The 20,392-nt window shown below is 53.4% G+C and overlaps 8 protein-coding genes across 8 annotated transcripts; 4 read left to right on the top strand and 4 right to left on the bottom strand.

Moving 5' to 3' along the window:
- Window positions 1-945: 945 nt before the first annotated feature.
- On the bottom strand, window positions 946-4,672 carry J4E90_006259 (uncharacterized protein; the record flags this gene model as incomplete). Its single annotated transcript, XM_051435806.1, has 3 exons — window positions 946-1,803; window positions 1,859-2,620; window positions 3,176-4,672. 3 exons carry the CDS (start codon window positions 4,670-4,672, stop codon window positions 946-948), a joined length of 3,117 nt encoding a protein of 1,038 aa, XP_051290664.1.
- A 735-nt stretch (window positions 4,673-5,407) lies between these two features.
- J4E90_006258 (uncharacterized protein) lies at window positions 5,408-7,441 on the bottom strand (the record flags this gene model as incomplete). The annotated part of the gene is made up of 1 exon (XM_051435805.1): window positions 5,408-7,441. The coding sequence occupies one exon, from the start codon at window positions 7,439-7,441 to the stop codon at window positions 5,408-5,410; it is 2,034 nt and encodes a 677-aa protein (XP_051290663.1).
- A 1,210-nt stretch (window positions 7,442-8,651) lies between these two features.
- Window positions 8,652-11,702, top strand: J4E90_006257 (uncharacterized protein; the record flags this gene model as incomplete). The annotated part of the gene is made up of 4 exons (XM_051435804.1): window positions 8,652-8,794; window positions 8,842-9,193; window positions 9,241-9,487; window positions 9,535-11,702. The coding sequence occupies 4 exons, from the start codon at window positions 8,652-8,654 to the stop codon at window positions 11,700-11,702; spliced, it is 2,910 nt and encodes a 969-aa protein (XP_051290662.1).
- Window positions 11,703-11,935: 233 nt separating this feature from the next.
- On the bottom strand, window positions 11,936-13,372 carry OLA1 (Obg-like ATPase; the record flags this gene model as incomplete). The annotated part of the gene is made up of 3 exons (XM_051435803.1): window positions 11,936-12,484; window positions 12,680-13,237; window positions 13,298-13,372. The coding sequence occupies 3 exons, from the start codon at window positions 13,370-13,372 to the stop codon at window positions 11,936-11,938; spliced, it is 1,182 nt and encodes a 393-aa protein (XP_051290661.1).
- Window positions 13,373-13,978: 606 nt separating this feature from the next.
- J4E90_006255 (uncharacterized protein) lies at window positions 13,979-14,837 on the top strand (the record flags this gene model as incomplete). Its single annotated transcript, XM_051435802.1, has 2 exons — window positions 13,979-14,317; window positions 14,364-14,837. 2 exons carry the CDS (start codon window positions 13,979-13,981, stop codon window positions 14,835-14,837), a joined length of 813 nt encoding a protein of 270 aa, XP_051290660.1.
- Window positions 14,838-14,990: 153 nt separating this feature from the next.
- On the bottom strand, window positions 14,991-15,647 carry J4E90_006254 (uncharacterized protein; the record flags this gene model as incomplete). The annotated part of the gene is made up of 1 exon (XM_051435801.1): window positions 14,991-15,647. The coding sequence occupies one exon, from the start codon at window positions 15,645-15,647 to the stop codon at window positions 14,991-14,993; it is 657 nt and encodes a 218-aa protein (XP_051290659.1).
- A 207-nt stretch (window positions 15,648-15,854) lies between these two features.
- On the top strand, window positions 15,855-17,569 carry J4E90_006253 (uncharacterized protein; the record flags this gene model as incomplete). The annotated part of the gene is made up of 2 exons (XM_051435800.1): window positions 15,855-16,846; window positions 16,894-17,569. 2 exons carry the CDS (start codon window positions 15,855-15,857, stop codon window positions 17,567-17,569), a joined length of 1,668 nt encoding a protein of 555 aa, XP_051290658.1.
- A 1,265-nt stretch (window positions 17,570-18,834) lies between these two features.
- On the top strand, window positions 18,835-19,464 carry J4E90_006252 (uncharacterized protein; the record flags this gene model as incomplete). Its single annotated transcript, XM_051435799.1, has 1 exon — window positions 18,835-19,464. One exon carries the CDS (start codon window positions 18,835-18,837, stop codon window positions 19,462-19,464), a length of 630 nt encoding a protein of 209 aa, XP_051290657.1.
- Window positions 19,465-20,392: the final 928 nt, after the last annotated feature.

The raw sequence follows: 20,392 nt of genomic DNA, 5'->3' as shown, positions 1-20,392 counted from the left end.
CCCCTTCTCCAGTACAACCCTCTTCTCCGCCGCCATCAACGCAAAACTATCTTTATTCTTCTCAAACCACACTTGCCCCTCCCTTGCTCTCGATACACAAAGCACATCTGTCTGTGCAACTGCCGTACCGCCAGCAGCAAGAGCCAGTGCACCAGCTGCGAGAACTGGGCGCATGCTGGACTTTGTGATGTTGTTGTGGACGTGGGTTTGGAGACGAAGACCTGTTGATTATGGGTGTGCCTGGTGGGGAGGGGAACGGAGGTGGTGGGGTTGGTGTTGGGGGAGGGGGGTTTGGCCGTTTGAGTGGAGTACGGAGGAGTGGATCAGATAGCCAGAAGCGGTGTGTGATCCTGGGAATACAGCCTGACATGGACTTTGGGAGATGGAATAGAAGCGACATATTTCCGACTGCCTGGATTGAATGATTTGATTTGAGTAGGGAAGGATGAAGGTCACTCAGCGTTGGTTTGAAGTTGAGTCGGCACGTTGTTTGTCCATAGGTTTGACAAGCTGGGAAGAGAATGAACAATGGAAGACAGAAGTGTATGAGCGCTGTGTGACGTTAGGCGTGGTGTTGCGATGGCATCGTCCGCTGGTGCTGTTACTTCACTGGTAGCTGCGCTGAAGTTGCTTTCACTGAGATATAATGGAGTAAGATAGGGCCGTGAAAGCTTAACGTTGTCGCATGCTCCTTGAACTGAATCCCTTGGTGTTAGCACCTCCATGGTGGTTGTGCGTCTGTAGTCTCCAGATTCCTTCTCTTCGTCATCTTATCCTCATCCACGGCTAGGTCAGTCCTGGCCATCTACACCAACAACTTCTGTCCCTTCCTTCACAGCCCCAGATCTGTCTCAATTCGTAGCAGAACCAGCAACCATAACTCGTTCTTTTGTACAAACATATGATACAATACCACTCTTCAACTCTACACGCCAATGACGAAACCTACTTCCCACCGCCCGTCAAACTCTCCTTAACCTCCCTAACCCCCTCTTTGACAACCGCACCAACGTCCACCGTCTTCCCATCCACGCCCGCCCTCTCCTGAACCCCCTGCTCCGCATTGCCCCCCTCTCTATCCACAAACCGCGGCCTATCCTTCCACCCATTCGCATGCATATACCCCGCCGTCACAAACCCCACAAACATGCCACCATAATGACTAGCATGATCCGCAGTCGACGTCCCCTTCTTGAACGATTGGAAAATCTCAAGCACGATGAAAGCACCCAACAGCATCTTAGGCCAAAACGCCACCTCCTGGTCTTTTACAAAAGGGATTTTAATCTTCTCTTGATCGGTGAGGAGGCAGTAGAGAACGGAGATACCCCAAATAGCAGCTGAAGCACCAACAGAATGCGCCGTAATATTTCCACGACCGAGATTAGCCCAGTACAGAGAGAACAAAGTACCCACGGCGCCGGCGGAGATGTATGTGCCCATGAAAGTGCCGCGGCCAACGAGGTCGCAGCATGCGGGACCGACGAGACACAGCATCATCATGTTGGCGAGGAGATGCTCGTACTGGACGTGGCTGAAGACGTTGAGGACACTTTGGACGGCGCGCGGGTAGCCAGGGACGTGCATGAAGTAGCGGGTTAGGATGGGCCAGAGGGGCATCACTCGCCATGCTACTGCTATACCGACGTTTATGGCCAGCAGCGCGCCGATGGTGGCGGTTGTGGGGCTGAGGTCGGGGAGGAGGCGGTAGGAGGGCGAGGGCGGGAGGTAGTAGTGGGCGAAACCGTAGCAGATTAGGACTGTGAGGAAGACGAAGGCGGACATGGGGTAGAGACGTTGCGCCTGCGATGGTTTTAGTGATGTGTCGAGCTGAAGGCAAAGGAGAGAGGGTGCTTACAAGGGTGGTTTGTGCGAGTAACTCTTCTTCCGTCTTTGCATCCGTTATTACAGCTGCCTTGCTGTATTTCTCCATTTCCTCTTTCCTTCGGCTGACTTGCTCGCGACCGAAGACGTCGACGTAGGCTGTTTGACCGGGCTTCATGAGTTGCGTGCCAGTCGGCGTACGCACATACTCTCCAGTCGCAAGTTTCTCCTCCATCTCCCTTTCTTGTTGTTCCTTCTCTTCTGCTTTCCGTGTAATCTCCTCTAATCGTTGTCTCCTCTTCTCCTCGATGTTGAGCTCAAATTGACTCTTGCCTGCATGCAGTATGCCAATCTTCCGATTGTCCGCTTCCTGTTGTATCCTCTCTGCCTCTTCCTTCTCCATTTGTTCTCGGAAAGCGCGAGCGGGGTCCTTGTATTTGGACTCGGTCTCTGGGTCGGCCAGCCACAGCTCGTAGGCTATACGGTTTGCCTCCTTCTCTGCCCATTCCTCCGCCGCACGCGCCTCATCTATTGGGTACTTTTCTCGTAACCACTCCAGGCCCTTCAATGCCGTATCCCTGCTCACGTGTGTATATTGCTTCCCGAGATTGTCCACGCCGTAATCGGCAAGCGAGCCTGCTGTCCGCCGGTGGTGTAATATCCGCAGAACATTGTTGCCGTCGTGACCCGATAGCTTTCGCCCAAATATTCGATGTATCGTTGGTTCACTGACTGGCCCTTCGGGTAGGGGACCTATCCTGACTGTGCGCTTGCGTGATTGGGGGATGCTCGGGTTCTGCGGGGTGTCTATAACTCTTGCTCGATAGCGGGGCGTGGAGACGAAGGCACGACATCGCGGGCGCGAGGATCGATGTCGCTGTATGAGAGCTAATAAAGGCGACTTGAGGGTTGGCTCTGATAACGGTTGTGCAGTGCAGAGTCGCCGCGCGAGCGATGCGCATGTTGGTCGGAGGAGGGACATTGTTAGATGCGCCGGCCCACCACAATTGTCGCACTTAGGATTGGCGTTGAAGAGCGACTATCGTCGGATTGTCTTGTTGACAGCCGTATCTGCTAGAGCCGAGCAATGCATGGTACGCACGTCGTGGGCTATGGTATGCCAGATGCATGATGCGCATCGCCAAAATGTTCCGTCGGCATCTCGGAGATGCACAGACGTCCCCCGTCAATCACTTGCACATGGCACTCACGAGCCAACAGGTGGGGTGTAAGTGCGACCAGGATTTGAGATCTCAAATGTACATTGTTTGTGATCTTATATCGAATCGGTCTTTCATCAAGTCTCTCCCAGTGCCTTCATCTTCGCCAACACTCCCATATTCATACCCACGATCAACTTGACCAACTCCCAATCCCCATACTCTCCCACATTGTCCATCACAACAACACCCGTACTTCCATCACCGCCTTTCGCCCTCCTCACTACACCCTCGGCGCTCTCATCTGCGACCTCCGGGTGGCGAGGCGTCGTGTTTGGCGCTTCCAAGTGATGCCCCTCACAAAGCCACTCCTCCATGCCCCTGTTGACAATTTTGGCGATAGCCCCAGGCCAGCAAGATTTCTTCCAAAAGTTGCTTCCGGAGAGAAAATTTAGGTACAGTGGTCCTGGCGGTACTGGGTTCGTGACATCGGTCGTGATGCCCGGGATTGGGTGAACGGCGGCAGCAGAACGCACAAGATGGTCGTTACAATGCTGTATCTTTGTTGGGATGATATCTGGTATTAGAACCTCGCAGAAGTCTTGGAGACAGAACGTTGTTGCGGACGAGTGCGATGGGAAGACGGCGTGAGTTGCGTTGTGCGGCCAAGCTGTTGCGTCTAGTCCGCCATTCTTGCAATCTGAACTCGAAGATGAAGCCACAGTCCGGGCTACATTGTACCTCCGTACCAGAACCAGCTTGCTTCTTACAGCTCCCAAATACGGTATCGCGTTCTCCGTGTACCAATGGCGTGCATTGGGGGTGATGTAGTGCTCCTCTAGGATGCGGGCAAGATGTTCGTCCGTCGCGCTTCCCACACCTTCTCGCTTCAAACTCACCAATACCGTCTCGCTTGGGTTGGCTAAGAGAAAGTCGTAGCATATCTTCAGGATGGGCTCAAGGTACTTCGGTCCTGTCAGACTCACAGGGAATGCGCCGTGTACAAGGTAAAGGTCTTTCTTTGATGCATCCGTCGCGTGTGTTGGCTGTACACGTATGTCCAAGAACCTGATCCCATTTTCTAGCTGTACCTTGATATCGTGGACCTGACATCGAACAGATGGGAGGGCTCGATAGTGCGTATGTGCGTTGTGCGATCCGGGGATGCTTATAGCTGATAGAGGTAGATCATCTGGTAATGAGCCCATCCATGCAGAGTAGTTTGGAATGTGGTTCACATGAATCGAGAGATGGGGAACTGGTTTCGATGGGTGAAAGAGGGCTTTGTAGGTTGTTGAAGAATCTGCGGACAGCGGGGTGAACGACTGTGTTGACTTTTGAGTATGTGACGGGTGCGTATCAATGCGATGGCGTTCACCATTGGAAGTCTGGATGATGAGACGCAGGGTTGGGTTTGATAGTGTAGATGCGTTGGACTGCTTCGAGTTTGCAAATGTTAAAGTATACGACTCGAACGGCTGCAAGACAGTCTCAAGATCTTGACCGTTGAAGCTTTGTGCATGGTTGCTGAGTTCAGGTGAAGTAGGCGCCGCGGATGGGGTGCTTTGAGCACCGAGGAAGTACCCGCTTGCTTTCGACTGTAGTGTATTTGGGTCCTCAAACCGCTCCACACGCTGAATCGAAAGGGTGACAGGCGTCAAGTTTCGCACGGTAAGTGGTGAGGCCATGACCGGTAGTTCCAGCTCTTTGTTACTCCAATGTCCTGCAAGGGTAGGATTTGAGATCTCCCAAGACACGTCAGCGCGTAGAGAGGTTGACAAACTTGAGGTGCCGACCGAAGCTATCCCAATTGAATGAGTTTGTTGCAGGACTGGTGACTGCGGAACGATGCCGTCTCGAACAAAGTGTAAACCTTTGTCTCACAAGGGTGCAGATGCTTGAACAATGAAAGGTCGAGAAATGGTCGTCAGCCAACGTGCACAGGCCGAATCAAGCGCCAAGGCGCCAGTCTTAAGAAGGCGCGCAAGGGAGGCGCAATTCTAGGGCACAGAGGTTCATTTGCAGGTATAAGGGAGAAAGGGTGCAGTTATACACTGATAGTTCGTTCAAGTTCCTGTTGTCGCAAACATCAATAGATTGTCTCAACACCAGGTAATAGTAAATATCTCGCATTTGTCACGAATATCAACAAAGGCCTAAGCCTTCAACTATCATCGGAACCACTACACTGCGTCGAAAACAGACGCCAAAGCGTCCGATCTGCCTCTACCAGGGGTTCATCTGGGTATCATGCAGCCAAAAGGTAAGATATGCATGTCCAACAATGAGAAAAGTACTGGTACAACTAACACCTCAACTGTACACTTGTAAAACCGCAAACGCCTCTCATGCAATGCACCGCGCAGATAGATACGGCGTCTGTCTGGAAAAGAAAGCCCGCCAACGCCGAGAAATGCAGTTCGCTAGCAGAGAAGGTGATTCATGTTTTTGGGTACCGGGCCGGTTGGGCTTTCAATGATGTGCCGCTGTGCGCTGCCCGAGGATGAAGGACGAGAATCGCTTGTAGACGACGTCGCATGCGCGTATGCCATCTCCTCCTGAATTTGAGCACTGGGCGTACGGTCCTTTGTAGGTGTGAAGCTTTCTATTGGTGGTCGCTTCGGTGAGTGGTTGTTGCGGCTATCTGCACTCGAAACAGGCTGGAACACAAAGTCTGACTTTATCTTGGTCAGTCGTGCTGGCTTCCTAGGGGTCGAAGGAGTCCGTCGCTTCTCGATGTGAATCGTGTCACTGGCATTCTCTTTCGGATTGAGCCGAGTCTGCTCGTTGAACTTTGACTCGATAATGGTAAGGGCCGGATCGGATGCTTTGGCCAGAGGCTTGCCTGTAGGTTTGGCGCCGCCCTTGGTAGCCTTGAAGACATTGTTGATAGCGGGAGCCTCTTTCTTCGGCTCCTTCTTGCCCGCCTTGCTCTTGCTTGCTGCTGTTGCCTTCTTTGGCTGTGCTTTCGGCTTCTTTGCGGGTGCTTTGGTTGCGGGCTTGCCGAACAGATCCATTTGCCCATCTGCCTTCGCGTCTGCCTTCCTCTTTGTGCCTTTCTTGGACGGAGTGTCTGGTTCCGCTTTGTTAAACGATAGTGGCAGTATGCGGGGGCTCTGTCCAGGTGTGAGCTGGCCTGCATTGCGTAGGACACCAGGTTTTCGAGGAGTTCCGATGATGACCTCTGCTCTTTGCTTCTCCCTGACCTTGTTGAGATCCTCCTCTGTGACGGTCTTATAGTCCATGGGATCGTCCCATCGTCGCATGTTGGCATGGCGTGCGACTTCATCGCAAGGACCTTTGACTACTAGGTCCCACTTGTCCTCGAGATCTTTACCCATCGGCTCCGGGTCGTTGTTCAGCCAGACCGTGACTCCATCCTTCCGGTCGCGAACGATATTGCACATCTCGCGGGCGATGCGCCGCACACCGGGGACCTTCAACGTGGTGCCAGCCACGATAACAGCATCTGGCCTCATGCGCATGTCATAGGATGCACAAGAGCCGATCGACTCATCATCAGGATTATGTTCGTTGTAGAGGACCATACGAGGACGCAGGCGGCCAATGCCGTGGCTGCGCTTGTCTGCGACTTGGCGGATCTCGTCGTTCTCCACACAGCTTGGGCAGGGCGGTGGACTAGGCCCGTTGAACTGCTCGGCGTCGAAAGGCTCCACCTTCTGACACTTGGAGCACACCATGTAATCCAAACCGCCATGTACTTGAACAGTCTTGGGCCAAGGTCCTTTCTTGGGCAAAGGCACCGTTGTGCTTAGAGGGGGTAATGAAGTGTCTATGCCGTCGACGTTCTGGGTGTAAAGCCGCATGAGGCGCCCTTCTTGGGCTAGGGTCGCGAGAAGATGGTGGAAGGCGGTGGGCTGCGCAGATTTGGTGTGCTGAGACAGTGTGCGCACCATGTCGTGGAAGGTGGACGTGGACGTGTCATCCTGGTAAACAGACGCGTCGAAGAGGTCCTTGCCGGAGGACTTGAGCTTGTGCTCCTTCTTGAGCGTGTTGAAGAGGCCAGTAGCTGATCGGAAGTCGGGAATGCCAGCCGAAACCGAAATGCCTGCACCTGCTATAACCACAATCTTGCGCTTCTTGTGCAAAACGCTCAGCAAGCGCTGCAGCTGTGGTAGCTCGTCTTGTTCGACGTCGGACCTGGAGAGGTCAAGGTATTCTGCCGTGCGCTCCTTGGGCTCTGCCGTCTTCCTCCTCTTTACTGGACGCGGGTTGTCGTCGTTGCTGGAGGGAGGAGAAGGCATGTCTTCGGGCGCGGGTGACGTCTTGGCGGATGAGCGTCGCGAGGAGGATGGGGACATGTAGGCGCGACGTTGAGCGAAGGATTTGTTAAGCTCAGGCGGTGGAGTGGGCGACCGAGAAAGAATAGAGAGATCGGAATCCGAAATCTCGGTCAAGGGCGAGCTGGGCTCGTTGTTTAGCGCGTCGTAAGCCATGGTGAACGAGCGCCGTGGGGATTGTGGGGTGGACAGCAACAGGCAGTGACAGCCGTGTGTCGCGAGGGAGGTTCAATGTCGAACGCAAGGCGCCTGACGGCTTTCAGGGACCCGGCGCGTCTAGTACCACTAGATTCTTTGTAGCTTGAACAAGACGGTGGAATTCCGCATTAATTTCTGGGTATTGGTTCGAGATATGCCGCGTACGGAGAGTGTGTAGAGATCGTGATTGTGCGGAGGGCGTAGGTTGGGGGCTGTCGGTCGTCGCTGCCGTGCTGCCGCTGCTGCCGTTTTGGTCCCCTTCGAGAACCGTCAGATCGGGAAGGTACGCTAGATCATTGTGACGCTTCGTGAAGGCGCGATAAAGAAAGGGCAGGCAGGCGCGCGTCTGGAATAGACGCGTTTGTGGGCGGTGGTGAAGGGGGTGGGAAGGGTGCAGAGGTTGGCGGTGGATGCGATGACGGGCGAGCGCTCGTTGACCTGGACAACCATGGGCGCCGGGTAGGTCTGCCAAGAACAGAACCTAAACACTCGACCTGTTTACGTTTGCGGCATGTCTGTGCTGGGCCGAACATGGCACTATCTGAACGGCAGCATCATTGAAGTAGTAGGCGTGGAAGAAGCATGTTAAGCCGTGTACATAGAGTACGACAGCGAGCTCTGAAGCAAGTCCTCGCTCGTCATGCTTCCCACTGGACGGCACGATGCCATGTTCTTCGTGACAGCCACAGCGCATGCAACCCCTCCCAGGTTCATAGAGATCGGCGCAATGCGCTTATTTGACCGTCGGAATCCCGAAGTCGCATGAGCATCCTGAGCTTATTGCACTATATTCTGAGCTCTTGCGATGACCTTCATCAGCATTCTGGGAAGGATGACTGCCCGGGATGACGATTGTGCGCGAAGCTCTCACGAACAGCACATCAGATGGAACCGCGCTAGTCATCGTTAGCTGCATCGCTTACTGCCGCAACTGATCCCCGACAACCGGGGCGCAGCCTCATCAACCCTCGACCCTCTCCACGTCCGTCTTTGTCTTGAATTTCGTGCCTCATTTCCTTGTATTCTCTGTGATACCCGACGATTCGCTCGTCATCTGTTCGTGTTTGTCTAGTGCGACTTTCTTGGCGGGGTTGTTTCCCACCTCTTGTCTTCTCGACTGATCTCACCTCTCAGCCGACCTGTCGCCGAGCGCAGCTATCTCACCACAATGGACGGCGCAAGTTATAACATGGATGTGGACGATCTCTTTGGAGACTCAGAACATGTCAATATACAGTCTATCAATACGACGCCGCCAGTGAAAGGGCTCGACGGGCGAATCGATGAGCTAGCGTCTAGCGGTTGCTGCCAGTAAGTGAGTCTTGGGTAAGTCTGCCAGCTGTACTAACAGGTAATAGAAAGATATCGTGGTCCAAGAATGGCTGTGTTGCCTACATAAGTCCAGACGGCTACTCTGTCCACCTGAAGATTTTTTCGCGAGATCCTGAATCTGGCAAATGGGATCTCGGAAGAAACGTCCCTCTCGAATTTCCACAGGGCCGCGAAATCTTTCGTTTGACCCATCTTTCATGGAGTCATCTGGGCAACGATCTCGCTGTCATGGACGAAGCAGGTCGAGTGATGGTCTTCTCGTGCGCCATGGCCTTGGACCGCATGCATTTCACCAGAGCGGAAGTGGCTCATCCAGAGTCCGAAGTAGATGGGGTGGTAGGCATGCATTGGCTTGCGATCCTACCATATGCGCAAAAGGTAATGTGTTTTGGATGTTTGTAAGCCTGTTTCTAATGTCCATCCAGAATCTCATTGCTTGGTCAGCTTCGCAGGAAAAAGGCAAATGGAAGTGGAATATCAAACAGCACATGTTCAACAATGCGCACCATCCTGTAGAAGGCAAAGCATGCTTCATATATCTGAAGAGACATGGCGAGCTCAAGCTTCGCTTCCAGCAAATTGACAACAGTTGGCAAGAAGTCTCCGCTCAATTAGGGCCTATGATCTCAACGAAGGAGTCCTTCACACACGCAGCCTTTACGTCGAACAACGGTACGGTCCTCTGTACGCTATGATGTTATTAAGTTAACATCTTCTAGATAACACCCTCCTACTGGCTGCCTACGACGTCAAGAGGCGGTTGCATTTATATCGAATTGAGACAATCTGGAATGTACCAACCGACAAGCGTAGCCAGAACGCCGGTCCATTCGAGAAGCCAACCATCCAAGTTTCATTGATCGCTTTGGAAGATGACTGCAACCCCGTTGAGCTTGCGAATGACGACCTGGGCGACGGCACAGCATCAAGAGGTGCGGCTGCCGCTCAACTAACACATCTCAACTTCCTTTCCGTTACGCCCGAGCAAGATGACGGCTCGGTGCCCACCATCCAAGCCATATTTTGCAAGCCACCGAATCCGATCTCGTATGATCTGAACCCGCAAGAAACACGGTACAGCATTATCGTCAAATGGCAGGTGCATCAAGAGCAGCACAGTCAGCTCCATTCCAGCCTCGATCAGGTGACATCAAAGAAGAAGAGCGTGAGCTCGGTATCTGCACAGAACACGTTCCTTCTAAAGAGACAGCCTGACTTCTCATTGCATGCTGTTGCATTAGGGTTCTACCCGATATGGTACAGCATGCTCCTGGCATTCACGTACAGTGATGGGGCTATCGAGTTCAGGAAGCGATCGACCATGGAGATAGTCATGCCAGATGGCAATACTGACACTGTGAACTCGCTATTACAAGCTGGTTTCGTCTTCCAGCACGCCGAACCCTCGCTCCACGTCGCCCTATCACCCAACCACTGCTTAGCGGTATGTATGCAACTGGATGGTAGCCCAAAGCTGCGCTCTATGGAGTACTCCCACGGCACCCTCTCATCAGACGATGATGATCCCCGCCATGCCGCCGCTCTCGCAGCACTCATTCTACAGTCTTCGTCTGCAGCAAACCAATACTATTCCAGCGACGACATCTTCGCTCTTGTCAGCTCCCTCAGCGACAAGCGCAAGCACGATTTCATCAATCTGCTCTTCGAAGGACTCCAAGTCAACATTGACTGTGGCGTAGACGACACATCAAGCAATCACTTCCTTCTCCTCGGCCGCAGCCCCTTCTTCGTAAAGACGCTCTCGGCCATGAACATCCTCGGCCTCCAAGGCAACATCGACCGTTCTCTGAGCAGCAAGATGGCCTGGCAACTCATCAACATCAGATTTGTCACGCAAACCCTGACCACCATCGTCCGCCTCCACGGCGACCCATCGAAGAGCAACCTCCGACCCGAAGCCGTCCCCCAAATGATCGGAACCTGCAGATGGACAATGCACTTCATGGCCTACATCCTAGATGATCTCTTCGCCCTCGGCCGCGCCCTATCCGACATACCCCCAGCAGACCTCACGCGTCCCGTCCTTGAGGCCAAAATCCGTGAGCTCAACAAACCCGCGCTCCTCCTCATCCTGTCCGCCTTCCCCCGCGCCATGATGAAACTCTGGTTCCAACCTATTGCGTGGCTCTCGCGCAGCGCAGCAGCCTACGTCACGCTGCCCAATTCCGCAGCCGGGAACCCAAATGCACCGCCGCAAACACCTGAAGCGAAGAAACTATACGCTCCTCTTTATGCTGCTATAACAGATATCCCGTTTGACTACCGCTACTACGAACAGCTGCTCAGCGAGACGCAGAGCCACGTCCGTGGGACGTACAAGCAGCGCAATTTGACGGACATGCAACGCAACAGCATCGAGCGCGAACTGCTCCTCGGGAAAATCCCAGACATCCTGTTTCCAGTGGCTAAACGGCTTGTGACGGATTACCTCTGGAAAAGCACGCAGCAGCAAGTTTGTCTCGCGGATAAGCTCGACATGGGTAGACTCATGTTCTTCGATACCACGTGGTTAGGGTTCACGGACTCAAAGCGCGCAAGGTATTGGCACGATACTCATGTGGTGGATGTGTGTCAGAAGATGATTATCAGGGGCACGGGCACGTGGACGCATCCTGTGGGGTCGGCGACGGGTGGCGGGAACAGGTCGAGGAGTGACAGTATTCAGAGTGCGGGGGCGAATGGAGAGGGCAGGAAGAAGAAGAATTTGCTCAAGCAGTGTACGAGGTGTGGTGCTTGTATGGAGGATGTTGTGCCGGGTTTGCCGGGGTATACTCCTGCGCATTCTCAGTACTTGCTCGGGTTGAGTAAGCACTGTGTCTGTGGGAATAGCTGGATGCTTGTCGAGACGAAGGGGAAGGCGAAGTAGGCAGACTGGCAGAGGGGTGAGAAGGATCTGAGTGAAGGCTTCTACTGAGTAGTCTTCCAGCTTTGCGTAACATGTTAGAATAGAAGAGTAGTCACATATCACAGTATGGGGAAAAGTTGATTTGTTCGTGGTCATGTTTATTCTCATTCATTCAGGGCAGTCTAGCTGCTTTTCATATGGCTCATCATAAGATCATAAACACATACACACATAACCAAGACTCATCAAGCTGTCTATGCCTTCGCGGCACCAGCCTTGATGAGGAGGATATCACCATCCTCGACAACGTAGTCCTTGCCCTTGGTCATGATCTTGCCCTTTGCCTTGCAAGTGGCTTCGTCACCCTCTTCCCTCAATGTCGCGTAGTTGTATACGATTGCCTGAATGAAGGTCTTCTCGAAGTCACCGTGAATGACACCAGCAGCTTGTGGCGCCTTGGTGCCAGTCCTTATTGTCCATTGTCGGACTTCGTCGGTACCGGTTGTGAAGAAGCTACCAAGTTGAAGGGCCTTGCGCATGACCTGGATGGCCTTGGGCAGCGCCGACTTGGTACCGAGGTTCTTGAGCTCTTCGGCGGCCTCCTCGTCAGACATGACGGCGATGCGCTCCTCGAGCTGTACGGAGATAGGAATGATTGGGTCACCGGGGGCGTTGGTCTTGACCCATTCGGCGATCTTGGGGAGATGCTTGTTCTTCTGGCGGATGTAGTCCTTCTCGCTCAGGTTGACAAGAGTGACGACGGGCTTGGCGGAGAGGAGGAAGAGAGGGTTGATGTGCTCGACCTAGCAAACTGTTAGTACGAGCTTGCGACAGGTATTCCATGTAGGTAACGAGGTTGGGGTGTTGTTAATCAGAGAAGGACTTCACTTCAGAATAGCCCAGCGTTAATGGGCCATCAGAGAGCTGGGATTATAGAGCAATCGCTCTTTGTCATCTTGTAACAGGGTGTGCAGGGAAAGGAAGTGAGATGTACATACCTCTTTGGGCGACCAGTTGCCCTTCCGGACATCCTTGCCGTCCTTGAGCATCTCGAGGACCTTCTCAACTGTGGCTTGCTCCTCCTTGAGCTTCTTCATCTCCAGACTCTGACCGCCTCTCCTTGTCTCCTTGACAAGCGCGGCGTGTGCCTTCTCGGTGAACTCAATGTCCTTCAGGCGCAGCTCCTCGGCGATGATGTCCAAGTCACGGATGGGGTCGACGTCACCCTCAACGTGAATAATCTCGGCATCGTCGAAGCATCGGACGACCTGGAAGATGGCATCGACGGCGCGGATGTGCGACAAGAAGGCGTTACCGAGACCAGCACCAGTGGAAGCACCGCGCGTGAGACCAGCAATATCGTAGATGGTCAAGTGGGCAGGTACGACCGACTTGGGCTTGTAGTGCTCCACTAGCCAGTCGAAGCGCTCATCTGGGACAATGACGCGCGACTCTTCTGGGTCGATGGTGGCATATGGGAAGTTGGCGGGGTTACCAAGAGAGCACTTGGTGATGGCTTGGAAGAGCGTCGACTTGCCGACGTTCGCTAGGCCAACCTGGCAATCACTGTTAATGTGAGAACGCGACAAGACCAGCTAGGGAGGGCTCTCACTCACGATACCAGTCTTCAGGTTGTTTCCCGGCCTGCCGAGCGGGAGCTTCTCCTCCTTGACCTGCTTCTTGGGAGGCATCTTTTTCTTCTTGGGCGCGGACGCGTAGGTGCGAGCTGCAGTGAAGGAAAGGAAAAATTTGGTGGGGGAAGATGAAGAGTGCAAAGAGGCTGGGAAAAAGCAGGCAGTGCTTGCTGCCGGGTTGTAAAAAGTGGGTATCAGAGAAGAGAAAGAAAAGGTGAGAGGCCTGGTGGGGGGCGTGATGAAATAGAGGGGTGGGAGAGCTACCTAGCAGCCGCTCTCCTGCGTTTCCTGGGTTAATTGACGGTGCAGCGAGTCCAATCGAATTTTCTTAAGTTTATGTGGCTAGGGCAGTGTCCGTGCAGCGCTTGCTCGAAGCAGCAAGCGCCGAAGCCGCGTCTCCAGCTCTCGAGAGCGCCAAACCGGCGGTCATGGCTACAACGACCTCCATCTCCATCTCCTCCCCCACACCTGTCCCTCCGCATATTACTCCCAGGGCTGGCCCCATTCACTGACCTCCGCCCTCCGTCATTGTACCACTACGTACCACACATCGTCCCTTCACAGCGTCTATGATACCCCACCCTTCTTATTCGGTACCGACGTAGAGACCTACCCCAATACATACCACACTCGATTGTACATACATCACTCCAACCATAGACAATGTCATCCTCTACCCGTCCAAAACCGTCGCGCAAAAGTTCCAGCCAACATAGGACCACGCTGTCGCTGCAGAGAACCGAGGTCTCTATACACGTCTATGACCTGTTACCGCCCGGCAAGGTCGCAACCGTACTGTGGGCAATCGGCAGCTCGCTCCTTCACACAGGTGTTGTTATTGGCGACAGGGAATATGCATATGGCGGACATGACCGGCGGGACCTGACAGGCGTGTACTGGACGAAGCCTGGGCAAGAACCCCCGGGCGGCACGTTCAAGCAGGCGATTCTACATGGCTTCTCTTTCCGACCTGAGGAAGAACTAGAGGCTATCATACAAGAGGTATGCCAGGACGTTTGTATTCGGGAAACTAGCTAACATGTTACAGGCCTCACACGAGTTCCAAGGAACATCGTACAACCTCCTCACGAAGAACTGCAACCACTTCACGTCCTACCTCTGCGAGAGGCTCACGGGTCGCCCAGCTCCAAGCTATCTAAACCGTGCCGCTAGCATCGGCGTCGCTCTACCATGCGTTGTACCACGGGAATGGATAGCGCCACCGGATTATGATACTGCTGATGGAGAGTTGCTTGACGAAGAGTTCGAAGACGAAGGAGCGTCGATGCTACGTCATGATCGAGAACGAGAACGCCATCGGACAACTGAGGAAGCAAGGGGCTGGGAAAACGCGGGCTATTCTGCTGGAAGTAGTCGTGGTGATCAAGGAAGCGCAAGAGGGCCTATTAGGTATGAGGCTGGAAATCTTGCACCCAGGCTTGTCAACATCGCGGAAACGGATTCTAGTGGTCGGACTATTCCACCCGCTGAAAGGGCACCACTGCCGAAAAATCTGACATGACTCTTGAATTGGTCTGATATGCCCTGGCCACTATACACTGCTCTTGTGATGCATGCCCAAGTGCTCATTGCCTCTACCCATGACGCCTGGTGAACCCCACTATCATCGTACACTTCGTCTGATTTCCATCCCCACGTGCTCGACAAGCAGTCTCTAACCCAGTCTCCTCGGCTTCTTGCTCCTTGTACCACCAAACTTCAACCTCGTCGAATCTGCCAGCTTCACAATCAGCGGCCGTATCCTCTTTCCCTCAGCACCCAATATCGCCTTTGTGACTGCCTCCCTGCCTGCGCCAAACCCTCTGTATATCAACTCCAACTTCTGAATCTGCGGCAGCAAGCCCTTGTCCTGGATGCGGTTCATGAGGAAGGCGGCCAATTGATAGGCTGCATCGTATGTTCCGCGCCCCGCTTTCCTGAAGCCGATGTTTCCGCAAGATACCGAGATCAGTGGGTTTCGGTTTGGCTGTGTCAGACACAAGTGTGTGTTGTGCTTGGTGGCGTAAACGTGGAGTTTGTGTTTGTCGTCTTCGTCCCATTCGCGCGGCGCGAGGTTCTTGAAAGAAGCGTCGTTTGGGTTTTGGCCGGGTATAAAATTGTATGGATTGGGGGCTGCGCCACTGAAGTTCTCATCTACATTGCTGAGCAGCTGGTCGAGACTCTTCTCAGGCCTCTTGCGGAAGGAGGGAGGAGTTGCAGCGAGGACTCGTGTGCTGTGCGAAAACGGTCGCAGGGGTTGCGTGTGTCGACATGATGAGCGAATTGAGCATGTGAGGGATCGAAACGTCTGTAGAGTTGTGTTGCTGGCCATGTTGAAGGCGGTAGATGCCCCGATTGAGGTTCGGGGATGCAGCGATTTGCTAGAAAGTCGCAGAAGGTTGCGAGTCTGGCTTGGCATTCGGAAAAAGATGGCGATGCTTCTCACCCACCTTCGCCGCGCCCACCTTCCAACGCTCACTGCTTGGGCCGGTCCTACCTCAATTTGATACCCAGATCCAATTGCGTGCAAGTCCAGAGCATGAGACCCCAGACAGCAAGCACATTTGCCGCCACTGCGCGATGGAGCATACAACCCGCCGCTGCTACGCCTGCAAGCGCATACGGAAGAGCTGCATCGTATAGACGGATATCAACACTACCAAGAACATCGCAAGTCTCCTCCACACGCACGTCACTACCTTCCACATCCACACCCTCCTCCCAACGCTTCCTCCGCAGCGAATTCTTGCCCCAAGATGTCCTCTTCCGCACGTCATCCGCATACGCCCGCCACTTCTCTTCTCGGCCCGCCCTGTACGAGCAAGCGCAAAAGCAAAAAGACGTAAAGGACCAAGAGCCTGACCCCACCAAATCAACAGCCTCCCAGGGTAGCACCTCAGAGCAGGCTGCAGGCGACCAGGCAAAGAAAGAGGGCGAGGAAGCCAAGGAGAAGAAGGAGAAGAAGGACGGAGAGGAAGAAGCTGGTGAACAGAAGGAGGGCGAAGAGGGCCAGAAGAAAGAGAAGAAGGATGCGCCCCCACCTCCACCCCACGGCGACAAGACACCATGGCAGGTCTTCACCGAGACCTTGAAGCAAGAGTTCCAGGCCTCGAAAGACTGGAACGAGGGTACAAAGCAGTTGGGTGGTGCGCTGCACGACTTCCAGCAGAACCCAAACGTCCAGAAGGCTGGCCAGATCTCTGAAGCTGCCAAGACAAAGACCACAGAGGCATTGAAGGCGACGGCATCAGCTGTTGGTCACGGTGCGGCGTGGACATGGGACACTATGCCCGTCAAGGGCGTTCGTGCTGCTGCGAGGGTCACTGGTACCGGACTTGAATACGCAACTCGGCCAGTCCGACAGACCAAGGCCTTCCAAGCTGTGAAGGAAACAATCGACGATGGCAGCTCGTCAAGATACGGCGGTTGGGTCGAGAAGGAAGAGCGCAGGAAGAGGCGAGAGCTGCGCGAACTCAACGAACTCCAGCGGACTGGCGGTAAACCCCTGGGCCCAATGGAGGAGGACCCAAAGTAAGGCATCTCTGAGAATATGAGGACCTTTGACTAACAAGTAGCAGTGCTGGCACAAACGTTACCCTTCACAAAGACGCCAAGTACAAGGAAGTCTGGAGAGAATGGAAGGACAACTCCAAGCTTGCCCAAGGCTTCTTCAACATGAAGACCGTCTACAGGGAGTCCGACAACGCCATCATCGAGACCGCTCGCAGTATCTCCGACCGCATCACCGGCTTCTTCGCCGAAAACGAGACGGCCATGGTCATCAAGCGATTCAGAGAAATGGACCCCAACTTCCAAATGGAGCCCTTCCTGACCGAGATGCGCGAATACATACTCCCAGAAGTCCTGGACGCATACGTCAAGGGCGACATTGCCGTCTTGAAGGAGTGGCTATCAGCAGCGCAATACTCAGTATACGCAGCGCTGATGCAACAATACCAGGCCGCTGGCCTCAAGTCTGACGGAAAGATTGTCGACATTCGTGGCGTCGACGTCCTGAACGCGAAACTGCTGGAGCCAGGAGAGATCCCCGTCTTCATCCTTACCTGCAGAACACAAGAAGTGCACGTCTACCGCAACGCCAAGTCCGGAGAACTGGCCTCCGGCATGGACGACAAGGTCCAGCAAGTCACATACGCCATTGGTGTCACCAGGATACCAGAAGACGTCAACAACCCCGAGACACGAGGATGGAGATTGATCGAGCTGCAGAAGAGTGCCAGGGATTACTACTGAGCGATTCGCTACTAATCTCTTTTTTATTCCATCTGCGTCCCACCCTGTACGATTACACTACCTTCTCACCGCATCTTAATGTTGGTGGTTATGTTCTTGCTGCATCTTTGGCGTCCAAAAAGACAGTTGTTGCTCTGTTTTTGTAGTCCTTGGCCTCTATACCGAGGTTTTATGTTTCGTCACCTGGGTCATGGAAGTGGATAGACGGACGCCGTAGATGAGTATGGCGTTCTACATGACGCACTTCTCTACTCTGTATGTATAGTATGATGACTTGATGGATTGGTGGAGTGGAAATACCACGTGTAAAGCAAGTGGAACTAGTTTCCAAGGACAGAACTGAGATAATCAAATCTCAAGTCACACATGATACATCGTCTCGAGCTATTTTCATCGTGATGTACAGTTCCTGATGTACATTGGGAGGAGTTTTGAGTCGACAGCATACATGGGCGGGCATCGACGACAACCCGTTCGACATAAAGGGGCACCTACGCCATAAGCTAATTCATTATCATCGGCCGAAGTACGCACCAAGAGATGCAAACACACTCCATGACAAAACCCATGAATAGTACACCACCTTGGCGACCATTATCCCAAATTTCCCTCGCCCTTGCAGCCAACAACATCCCACCCTCTGAACCTCGGCACTTCCTATTCCGCAGCGTCCGAGCTCAGGGACCGAACGCGCGCGCATACGCGGAACCTCCGACTGTACTACCAAACCGTGCTCACCGCCGACTTACCCTCTAGCCTAGCCGAAAGAAAAAAAGTCTTTGCTTCAAAGTCTAGGCGTCTGACTACTACGTAAGTATGATATCCGCAAGGTCTGCCTTATCTGGGCATGTGGGTCGTAGCAGAGTGTTAGGTTTCGGGGCATACAGAGCATTGGCCCCGCTGCGCGAAGTCCGCCCGGGTTGTATAAAAGGGCAGAGAGGGCCTGCTGGGGGTGGGTTAGCAGATAGGATACGGATTGTTAGGTGGACGAGTAGTGTTTGTAAGTTTTCATTCCAATTCCTGTCTGGATTGACTTCCATGTCCTATAGTTATGGAAGACTCGAGAAAGAAGAATTTAGTAAACTAACATTTCCATAGCAGCAGAACAATCGCAAACCTCACAACACACATCACCACCACCACCGCCACCACCCAATTCCTCATCCCAGCCCCCCAAACGACCACTCTATATCCGCATTCCCATCGCCCTCGCTCTCACCCTCCTCACTCTCACCAGCGGCTTCGTAATCGCCGGTTTCCCCGCCATGGCTTCCCTCCAAGACCTCGCGAACCCGCCCACCGATGCCGAAACACTCGAACTCTTCACGCCCAGCACAGAAGCCATTGCCGAGATAGAACGAAGCATATTCGACCATCCCCTCACGAAGTCGTTATTGGAAGACCCCAAATACATTGCGTCAAGGCCGCATCTCAAGATACCAGAGGGACTGAGAGCGCAGAACCTGACGGGAGGCACACTCCTCGGCCCCGACAAAATCGCCGTTCCCCCAATCCAATTCAGCACAGCCGACGGCTCTGAATTCGTATCACTGCAGTACTTGGGAGAAGCGCTGTGCGGCCACCCTGGAATCGTCCACGGCGGCCTACTAGCCACACTCCTCGACGAAGGACTAGCACGATGCTGTTTCCCCGCTTTGCCAAATAAAGTGGGTGTAACGGCGAGTTTGAAGATCGATTACAAGGCGCCGTGTATGGCGGGGCAGATTGTGGTTCTACGGGCGGAAACGACAAAGGTTGAGGGCAGGAAGGCGTGGGTTAAGGGACGGTTGATGACGCTGGGGAGTGAGGAGAAGGAGGGTGTTGTGCTTACGGAGGCGGAGGCGCTGTTTATTGAGCCGAGGCAGGCGGCGCAGATGAAGAGGGTTGTTAATTAGTGGGTGTGTTTTCGAGGCGTTATGTGAGCTGGGACGGTTGGTGGTTTGTGGAGCGATAGACTTTTAGACTTTGCACATGGGAAGGTGTTTGTAGAGAAGGGTGTGTGAGATTGCATCGTTCAGATATCTCTCGGGTCTCTCGGGCGACATCTGAACGATGCCATCTCACACGCTCTCCTCTACGAATACCTGTTTTTGATGCTTGGTCAAGATGTAATGATAAGGGCATGGCAGCCAGTTTGCGTCTCGTGTACATGTCCATGTGAAGGTCCAGGGCGAACGACGTTGGATGGGCTTACCATACAAGCTGACTGTACACTTGACCACTGGAACCAGACATATCACTTAGGATTTAGTTCAAGCATCAACACGTTTCCTTCACAAATGCAAATATCATATGCAGACGAGATGATTTGGTACGACACTCGCTTCTTTCATTAAAGTATTAACGTCCGATCCAATCCACCATTTCAGCCACCACGTCAACAATAGACGTTTCCCTCTTACTAGCAACCCAGCACATCCAGGGTCAAGCCAGTCCAACTTCCATCCATCGATCTCTCCCTCCAACCCAACTTCCCCACTCGACAAGCGAGCTACACACAACAAGAGGAGACCAAGACAGTGAGGAGATCTTTCCAACCATCTTGCCCGACGACGCCATTTCAAAAAAGCAAAAACATATCCAGACCCGTAGATCTGAGACAACAACGAACAACAACAACAATAACAACGATGATCATCATCAACAAGATACTGTGGGCATTTCCAAAGATAACATTTGGACACAGACCAAGTCGAAAAGTATGTTGTGGTGGAAAAAAAAAGAGATATGAGGGAAACGAGGTTTGGTGGGAAAAGAAAAGAGTGTATGAGAAAAGAAAGTTTGGGTTTGGGAGTGTGGGGTAAGAGGTGGCGTTCTATTTAC

This window comes from Alternaria incomplexa, assembly GCF_024043165.1.
Source record: "Alternaria incomplexa strain BMP 0042 chromosome Unknown scaffold_8, whole genome shotgun sequence".
In the NCBI taxonomy this organism is placed as follows: Eukaryota; Fungi; Ascomycota; class Dothideomycetes; order Pleosporales; family Pleosporaceae; genus Alternaria; species Alternaria incomplexa.
This window is presented reverse-complemented; position numbering and strand designations above follow the sequence as displayed.